A 10295-nucleotide genomic window follows, 5' to 3' on the forward strand; every position below is an offset into this window, starting at 1 on the left:
TTCACAATGAAATTTACTCTCAAAATTACGTTAAATAATTACTACTATACTCCGTACAATATATTATTTTCAAGTGGCCAACTAACAACCAAGGAAGTATCCAAAACACACGGCTTCCAAATTTCACGACGTATTTTTCGCCGATCAGGGGCATTTTCCTTTCAAAACGATAATCCATGCCTCCCAAGATTCGACAAAAAGCGGGTGGCAACAATTATGTAGAACTAAATATATGTATCACAAAAGTAAAAAAGTCAAGTGATTAAGTACAGAGGTTTTAGGAGAAAGCATATCATACCAACTAAAATACGCATACCAAAAACTATAGGTGCAACTGCAAAGGGGGTTCCAATTTTCAATACGATGTCAAGCCTTGAGTACTACACCCATGGAAGCCGAACACCCACTCAAAGCTCCGAATATACCTTGTAGCCTTGTACGTGTGGTTCAGTAGCTCAACTCGAGTGTTTTAGAGCCACCAGCATCTTCCCCCCACTCTTCATAAAACCCATCCTCTGTAACGTCATTTTTCAGAATTGTGGCCACTTTTCATCTTCTGTGTCGGCGAACTGGTGACCTTGACCTTGACCTCTTGTCCCTAGGAGGAAGAAAACTTTGAATTTAATACACATTTCATTTCCTGATCTGTCACCCTTAATAATCAGCTATGCAGACTTTCCGCCAACACACAAACACTTGAAACCAAACACCAAAGATCCTTCAATGTACCAAAGATACCACAAAAATCCCATATTTCCCAAAATAAAAGATGTTTATAGTGCTTATCAATTTTGAAATATCTTCAATTTTGCCCAAAACTAACTAATTCCTTCGACAAAAAAGTTAGTTTTTGGCAAAATTGGAGATATTTCACGATGCACAATAAAACGTCTTTTATTTTGACACAAAATGGGGTATATAAATGGTGGGAGTTTTGAAATTGAGGGCAAAAGGGTGAGACTTATTAATTAACTCTAAAATTTAAACACAAATAGAGAGCACATTTATGTTAAGAGAGGGATCCACATTAAATGATTAGAAAGTGACAGCCATGAGAGGTCTGTTGAATGAGCCAAGGTCAGTTGAAACTTCAAACACATTACTCTCAATTTTCATAGAGGGTCTGTTGAATGAGCGAAGTATTTGTTTGCCTTAACTAAGCAGATCAGCTCAGAGGCACTTGATTAGCATTCTGCAGTGTTGGACACAGAGCACCACGCAATCCTTCATCTGTTCATCAGATGCCAACAACATGCTTAACTGATCTCAGAATTATCAAATGCGAAGAAGCGCACTGAGACAATGAGGGCCAGAGGCGAAGGCAAGCGCCTTACAGGCAGGAGGCGCACAGTTTTTGGAAACAAATTTGCATTTCCTAGATAAAATTTGTGCAATACTTCCTTTTTTTTTGGAATTTTGAGGTTAACATCTAGATGTTAGGGATCATGTGCCAAATAGAAGTGCATAATACGAGGAGAAGAAAAACAAATATTAAAATTAGATAGTAGTGCCCCTGGAGCATCCACAAGGGTGAGGTTCCTCATAATATCTCACTCTTTCTCATTCGTTCACCTCACTTTTCACTAATTTTTCAGTCTAACCTCCCCATTTTATAACATCTATGCAAAAAAATGGGTTATAACATCTATGCAAAAAATGGGGTTCCCCAACAACGCTAATTTACGTAGATTAATTTGGAAACCTCCCCATAAACATTAGAAGTTTGGTTGTGTTTTTATTTGGGAACCTCCCCCAAACTAGAGGCACCACAAATATGTTGCTCGGACTCTTCGAGATTACCTCACGTAACCGTGTCGGACACTCGATACTATATTCGGACACTTCATTTTAGACCTATTTTTTCCATAATAGAGACGAATCCGGCACTTGGACACGCACCCGTGTCGGATACTTCTAACCGAGTCCAAGCAACATAGCCCCAAATAGTGGGGAACCACCTGCAACAATGAGGATCCCCATTTGATGAAACGGAACTGTGGGGAAGTAAGAAAAACTCTAAGAGGATACTCTCATGGATGTACCTTTTCTACAAGGAACACTAAGGCGCACAGAGGCATTTTGGCTAGTGCATCATAGAGGGTTGAGTTTAAGCGCGCCTGAGGCACGCCTTTTGAAACTAAGAGTCTGATCTTCACTGGATACATTTAAAGGAACATAAACAAGGCTTTTTGGATATCCGATCCGAAAGTTAAGTTTGGTTTGGATATCTGATCCGAAATCTTTGGTTTTGGTTTGGATATGGATATTAGAATTAAAACATTTGGATATCTGATCTGATCCGAAACTATAGTTTCTAGTATAATTTCGAGAAAATAAAATTTTATTTGATACAACAACTTAATTAATGTTTAAAATATTAGAGAAATATCTAGGTGGTACTTCAATTTTATAGCGAGAACATTGGAATAAGAATACGAAAGAAAATCATCATGTAAAACTATGAATATAATCGTGTTTCAAACTTAATTTTAAAGTAAATTCAAAAGTATGGATATCCGCATCCGATCCGATTATTTTGGATACCCGAACATTGGATATCCGGGACATTTGGTTTGGATATTGGATATCTAATTTCAGGATTTCTAATATGGATATCCGATCCGAACTAGTACTTTGGATCAAATACCCGATCCGTACTCTGCCCTAGCTATGCCAACATGGAAAGGGAAACCAAACAAACACAAATATGAAAATGAACGTTTAGAAGGACCGTACCCTCCTTACCCCCACCCAATCGGCAGGGGGAAAAGCGAGAATGCCACAAAGCCAACTTCGGTGACAGCAATACAAAATAGTCCCTCCTATCACATTTTTTCTTCCCATCACTTTTGGGCACTCCATTTTAGGAGCCCATACGTTATTCAATAAAAAGGACAAGTGGGTCGTAATTAGAACAAACCCAACTTAACTAACCAGCCCTTTATTAAACAATCTCGCACCCTAATTGGCACAAACCCCCTAACACAACCCACACAGACCACCCAGATCCACCATCCACCACTAGTCACCATTCTGACCACCATCACAGCCACGGGCAGAGGATGAAAGAGTGGAGGGATGCGCATGGACGACAGTGGGGTCAGAGGGAGAAGAACAAACGCCACCACCCCGTCACAACCATTGTCGTCGAATTATATTTGAAGGTAAAGAGTCTGAAAGAAGGGCTTAGAATGATGAGGGATGATGTCGGGGTTTCGGAGAGAGATGGGACTGTGTGTTGGTCGGAGGAGAGAGGGTGGGATATATTCGTTGGCGGTCGGCGTTTGTGCCGGAGGACAGAGAGTCGGCATCTAGAGTAAGTATGGTGATGCATGGGCTGACAATTTGCTAGCTAGGATGGTGGTGGTGGGCTGGAATGGGGAGGCGCAAGGGATGGGGCTAAGGATTTATGGGTGGTGGGGAGAGGTGAGGATGAAACATTAATGAAGTTAAGTAGGGAGTTGGGTATATAGTGGGTCTAACTAGTAATTAGTAACAGCATTTCTGCAAATTTAAAATAGTTCTTAGGATAAATTTGTAACTTCGTAACAAAAGAACTTGCAGAGTACTACATAATATATATGGAAAGAAAAGAGATGGGAAGAACAAATGAAGTGGGCCCCAAAGGGAAAGTGGGAAGAACAAATGTGATGGGAGGGAGTAGTAGTTACAGAACAGTAGTGAAATTACCGACTCATTCGTAGGAGATACTTTTAGGCAGCACACTTCATTACAATAAGAAGGTATCTAATGATAAGGTTAGAGAGTAAAAAGCTATCACCTTATTCTTTTCGATGTAGCATCTTAATTCGTTATGTCTATAAAAATATGATTGGTCACTAAAACAGAGGCCAAAATATGAATCAATAAGATTTCAGGTCTTCTATAGACACCGAAGCTACCAGATGCACTTTCAGTATGGGGATAAGTCGCATAAAAAAAGGTCGGATAACACATACAGAGAAACAGATAAATGACAGGGAGGAACTCGTGACAATTTTCTTCTTACTGAGTATATTGACGGTAAACCATACCTTCGTCTAGACCGGTCTGGTGATGGGGACAAGTTACGCTTTTTTGAGTGATTTCTCCTGCAAAGTAAAACAAAAAATCAGGCACCTGTGGCCTATTCCATGTACCAGGGTCAGAGGAGTGAACAGTGAAGTATAAAAGTGCCATATGATCAACCTTCTAGAGTCCTCTGATGATTCATCACTTGAATCATCGGTCAGAATTGGACTTCCCTTGATTGGTTTACTCCTGCCACCAAGTGGAGATGAGTGCCTTCTTTTGTGTCTACTAGTCTCACTTGACTTGTGCCTAGATTTATCAGTCTTTTCTTCCTTTGTTCTTTCTCTTTTCATGTCTACATCATCTTTACTGCTGCTTTTCTTTTCTCTATGGCTTTCATGTCTGCTATCTTTACCTTCACGGTGAGGGGATCTTCTTCTCGAACTAGATTCCCTTGCTTTCTCTACATGGCGAGGGGACCTCTGTTTGTTGTCTCTCTCTCTTTCTCTTTTATTACTATCCTCTGCTTTGTCCTTATGTTTTTCATCTCGCCGATTAAAACTCTCATCCTTCTCACCTTCCATTTCCTTATTGCTATTTGTCTCCTTATAATTGTCTCTTCCAGATGAACTCCTCTTACTATCATGTCTCTCATGTCTTTTGGCACCTCTTTCCTGAGAATTATCTGTGTCTGACATTCTATGATTAAGAATTTTTGTGGAATTATCAGGTTTATTAAGGGTTTCTTTATGGCCATTATTTGTTGACTTATCATCATCTCCACTTTTAGCTGGATCCTTGCTAACCTCATGATCATTTAACTTAGAAGCTAACAAACCATGATCAGCATGGACCCCGATTGGTCTACCGTTATTATTATCAATTTCAGTGTAGGCTGTATTTTTTCTGTGCCCTCCAGCTTCTATCTGAACAGGACCTTTTTCACCGGCATCACCTGGCCCACTACTGTCGAACTTGGGTATACTTGAGGCCTGGATCCCATCATCTTCATCAGATGCATAATTAGCAAGACCTAAAACATTCCCAGCTGATCCGGAACTTGTTTCTCCACTAGCATGTTCCTTAGACTTCTTTGCCTTAGTTGGAATGACAACCTTTGCCGATGCCTTAGGAGCCGATATAGGAGGTGGTGGAGGAGGCGACACCTTGGAAACTGGGACGCTGTTGTCTGAGACAACAGCTGTTAAGAAGCGCATTGACACAATGAAGAAAAAGTTAGATTATAGCAACAGAAAGTAATGAAAGAAACAGCATTTAACACCACAAGAGTCACCATTAGCAGTATAATCATCTTCACTGAGTACTTTTGTGGCGATTTCATCAAAAAGATCATCTGTCACCTATACACAAAAAGCGTTAATACAACCCAGAAGCATAAAAGTAAACAAACACAACTTCTAGGCTGTTACGGACTGGTAACAACCTTTAAAAGCACTTCCGTCAAAACACGTTTTATCTCCTGATTGATGGCTGCAGTTCTTTGTGCATCTTCCTCGTCCTAAAAATTAGTATTTAGCAGTGAACAAATCAACTTAAAACATGTGGTATTAATTTAACTATTCAAATTGAAGATCAGCTACCTCGTCTTCATCTTCTTCAGTTGACCTAGCTGAATCCATGCTTTTGTTGTCAGATTGGTCACCTCTTCCAATTGGGTTATCAATCAATTCTTCTCCAATGGATTCAGTCCTTTCTTTAAAATGCTCTGGTTCTGAAGTCGCAATTGTAGCTTTAGTCTTGATTATTTCCTCTCTTAACCAATCGGGTACTGCAGCCTGAGAAGAATGGACGAGGAAGGAAAAAAGTTCATTTATTATTAATTGACTGTATGATGTAACAAACTATAAATTTGAAAGAAGGATACCTTTTTAGGATGTTCAGAACTCAAGGGAACTCCATAAGCATCTATGGGAAAAGTTGCAGCAGGATGAAGAGCAATCCCCGCTGTCAGACTAACATGAGTAGGAACTTGTGGTTGGAACCCTGCGCCTGCTCCAAACAGTGGTGGATGTTGTCCAGGAAGTGGTGGCCCACCAACATAGTCATGCTGCAATGACACTAAATTTAAATTTATGTATACTAGCAGCAACAAAAGAGATAACTTAAAAGGCACACAATGACCTGAAGAGCTGGTGGAAATGCAGGTGCAATTGGTAGATAGGACGCACTTGGTGCAACTGGAGCTGTCCAAGAATGCGAAGAAGACATATCAGAAATAGAATATGTTCCTCTTGCAAGCGGTGAGGAATCAGGATAGCTAGACAACATGTTTGGATCATTTCCATGACTGAATCTTGATGCAAAATCAAGAGGTTGATCCATTGGTTCGAGTGAATGATTTCCATATGCAAACTGGGCATGGTCAACTGGCATTACCCTATCATCAGCAGGAAGTAATGAATTCCCATGTTGCTTTCCACGTGAGACATCTTCGTTACCTGCCATATGTTTGAAAATCAGCCGTCTGATGATAACACTAGGGAATACCATAGTAAATACCTCTTTTTCTTTCAAGTAACGAAAGATAACAATAAAATACACTAAAATTCTGGTTAGAGACTAACGTTTTATCTTTTATGCAAAGCAAACGTTCCTTCGGAGTCTCAGTGTATATAAATTGTATAGCATATCTAAAAGCAAGGGAGAGCCTAACAAAAACTCTGTCCCTTTACTATTCAACCAACTTCCAAATTTGAAGACCCAAGAAATTGTCCACTTATCTTTCCCGACTCTCAAATATCATACAATAACCTAATTTTTTGGACCAAGAAAATAAAGGATCCAACTTTCCGCAACGGCCCAAAGGACTACTAGTTGTACATGGAGGTATAAATAAAATCTAAACATGAAAGCTCAAAAACAGATCACATAACTAGGATAGCTGGACAAATAACATGCACTGCCCCCAATTAGTCTGATCTCCCTGAGGGTTGATAATGTACAGTGATAGAAGGAAAAAGCCAAAACATTATACTCCCTCCATCTCGTTTATATTGTCCCCTTTGACTAGAGGCTGGAATCAAGAAATAATGACAAAATATCATTATTACTCCTTAACTTAGAGTAATACATTACCCTTAGAATGCCTTCCCACTAGAGTTTGTTATTCAAGTAGGCATAGGAATGTAAGTTCTCCTTTTTATTTTACAAAAAGACGTATGTCTAGTTTTATGACTTTCATATCTTTATTTTTTAAATTATCTATCATGTTTCCTTTTCCCATTTTCTATTTCTTCTAGAGTATTTTTTGTCAACACTACCTAAAATTTAACCCACTTTGTAAGGAACTACCTAAATTTTTATTTTTTTGCAACACTGCCCAAATTGATTAAATTCAACCATGTTTGTTGAAGACCACCAAAACTCATTTTCCGTCAAAAAAGTCAATTTTCCGTCATTGGCTCAAGCACATTACTTTGTAAATGAAAACTAACTGCCACTTTATCTTCCCTCCATTATCATTTTGCTTTAACTTTTATTTCATAAATCTTATCTTATGGCAAAATCTAATCGGACAAAATGATGGCAAAATGTTGTTTTTTTATGTAATTAGACTAAATGTGATATTTTTACTTATATTAGATAGAATAGATCATGTAAAATCTTACCTCCGAATATGGGCCTAATGATCTTGAATTTATAGGTGGTATAACAAGTAGAAGAAGAGAAGCATGGAACAAAGGACAATAAAGATCTATCAAGAAAAAATATCAAAGTGAAAATGAATAAGAAAGAAAGAAAATAGTTTGGTTTTCTTTACTAAATTCTAAAGATATTGGTGTGAAAAAAGGTGGGTGAGAAATCAATTTAAATAATGAAAGTCGTGTGGTAATGTTAGTCAATGATGGAAAATAACATTTTGACGGAAAATGGGTTTTGGTAATGTTGGAAAATCGTGGATTCGTGGTTAAATATTACGTAGTGTTTGATTAAAAAAAAAAAAAAAAAAAAAACTCTTTCTTCCATTTTATTTAATTTATGGAACTGGTCGATGACGTTTCGAAAGATATTCATCTTAGCCTACCCCAAATCATTTGGGATTAAGGAGTTGGTGTTGTGTTAAACAATTTTATAACTTAACCAACAAATTAGGCCATTACCCAATGCCTCAAGAACTCCTCTATCACAGACGGAGTATGGGGGTTGTATGTGCTTAGTCTTCCCTCTGTGATAACACAACAACGAGATTATTTCTCGATGAACCATTATGAATTTTGCATCGATAATCGACTAATATGTCGCAATGGGAAGGAAATCTTGAGTTTCATGAAAAAAAATTGCAACACTTTTATTAACTATGTGAGACAACAGTCTCTGCAATAGAGCTTCAATTTTCTGTATATTCTCTGAGCGCTTCAAAATAAAATCAATAAATGATTAGTACAAGTCAGGTAGAAAATGACTGGCAAACTATGTTGAATATTCATGTGAGCACATTCACATGAAAACTCAAAACTCCAAGTGAATTATTACCTGGAATAGAAGAATAACTAGAAGGTACCTCCTGCTGGTGAACTGAAGAATTTGTTTGGCCTTGGAGGTTAGCATATGAGAAATGCGACTCTGAAGTGTATGAGCTGACTGGTGCAGGCCCTGGCTCCTGCTGATGAGCTGCAGGTGGCCTATGCAAAGGTCCAGCAGGTCCTTGATAACTTGAAAAGCCAGATGTAGGGGCGGAAGCTTGTTGAACATCTTGGAAATGAGATTCAGAAGGCTGTGAATACTGGTTTGCATAGGGAGATGGATCTTCATGTTGAGTGGCTGAAGTATAGTGTGACTGTGGTTGCTGGTTATCCATAGCAGACCTCGCAGATGCCCAAGCTTTTGCCTTGGCTGCCCAATCTTCCTCAGCGCTATAAGCTGTTTCAAATAAATGACAAGTGTCAGATTATCAACAGAGTCTAGACATGAAAAACATTCGAGTGAATTTTTACAAATGGATGATTGTGAATGTGAACAGTTGATCTAATCATAAAAATGCACGTAAACCCCAAGTGTAACTCCAATAAGGTGGCCAAAACCACACAGGAAAATACATACAGAATTAAAGATGAAGAAAAACAACAATGAGTACAATTTAATAATTCATGAACATGGAGATGTTTGAACATAGATATAGGAAGCAGGAATAAGCAAAGAATCTGTTCTTGTGTCAAACCTTTAGTTCCCTCAGAGCAAATAATGAAGAGGGTTTTAGAAGCAGAAAAAAGTAATAGCCAGAAGAAGCATAAAATGGTATTAATAACAAGACAAGAAGACGTACCTGGTGGATATTCCCAACCGGAATGGTGATTCCAATTTCCATTTCCCCAATCCTGTGGATGAAAAGAGACATCGGCTGTTAAATGAGACATGTGGCTTATAAAATGATGTTCAGGGGACTAGTAATGATGGAATAAGATAGGAAACCACCGAGATACAAGTGATGAATGCGAGTATAATTGGAAGGAAGAGACTCCGTATACAAATAAAAAACAAAACCCTAAAAAAGAAGTAGTACCTGAGTAGAGTAAGGAGGAGGAGGGGGAGGGAGAGGTTGTTGTTGGTGGTGGTGGTGCGTAGGATATGCAGGTGGTGGCGGCGGAGGAGGAGGAGGTGGGGCCCATTGAGTATGATGTGGGGAGGGGGAGTATTGAAGGTGAGAGGGATGCCATGAGGTTGTTGTCGACTGCGAAGAAGGAGGAAGAGGGTATTGTTGTTGATACGGGTGCTGCTGCTGCTGGTGCTGATGAAATTGGGGATCTGACGCTGTCGACGGTGGTGCTACTGGTGGTCGCATGTACCCGTGCTGTCCCGCCGGATACGATTCCATGTCTCTCCCTCTCTCTCGTCTCCTGCTACTTTCTCACTAAAGCTTGTGCTTTTCGGGGTGTTTCTGCGTCAATGCTCGCTCCTATTTACGAATTGAGTCATTTGACCAATTTTATTAATTTTGTAAGGGTGAGAATTAAGAGATGGTTTTCGGGAAACCAGGAAAGGGTAGGGTATGAAAAAAATCTATATCTATATCAATACTATATACTAGATTTCATGTCCGTGCGTTGCACGGTATTTAAAAACGTTCTATTTAATAGCGAGTTATTTATTTTAAAGTGTGAAGTTGTTCCGTACTTCCATTTTATGTGTCAAGTTGTTTTAGTAACACACTAACACCAAAACTGAATATTGTGATTTGCGAGATTCCGTTTCAAATGAAATAAACAAATTTTAGATGAACATTTCATTAATTTGCCTTCAGCACTATAGAAGAGATTGATCTATCT

The 10295-nt window shown here is 38.9% G+C and overlaps 1 protein-coding gene across 2 annotated transcripts; it reads right to left on the bottom strand.

Annotated features, from left to right (window-relative positions):
• Nucleotides 1-9987, bottom strand: LOC141623579 (uncharacterized). 2 transcript variants are annotated; one of them, XM_074439672.1, is made up of 12 exons: nucleotides 9533-9987; nucleotides 9296-9347; nucleotides 8534-8892; nucleotides 8133-8197; nucleotides 6154-6470; nucleotides 5897-6079; nucleotides 5613-5807; nucleotides 5456-5530; nucleotides 5306-5372; nucleotides 4189-5212; nucleotides 4035-4091; nucleotides 1-598 (listed from the first exon to the last, which is right to left on the bottom strand). In XM_074439672.1, the coding sequence occupies exons 2-12, from the start codon at nucleotides 9335-9337 to the stop codon at nucleotides 550-552; spliced, it is 2433 nt and encodes an 810-aa protein (XP_074295773.1). In that variant the 5' UTR covers nucleotides 9338-9347; nucleotides 9533-9987; the 3' UTR covers nucleotides 1-549. The 2 variants fall into 2 exon arrangements, with proteins under 2 accessions (XP_074295773.1, XP_074295772.1); XM_074439671.1 differs by lacking the exon at nucleotides 8133-8197 and having other exon boundaries at nucleotides 8506-8892; nucleotides 9533-9986.
• Between the last annotated feature and the right edge of the window lie 308 nt (nucleotides 9988-10295).

The sequence above is a fragment of the Silene latifolia genome, chromosome X, assembly GCF_048544455.1.
Source record: "Silene latifolia isolate original U9 population chromosome X, ASM4854445v1, whole genome shotgun sequence".
In the NCBI taxonomy this organism is placed as follows: Eukaryota; Viridiplantae; Streptophyta; class Magnoliopsida; order Caryophyllales; family Caryophyllaceae; genus Silene; species Silene latifolia.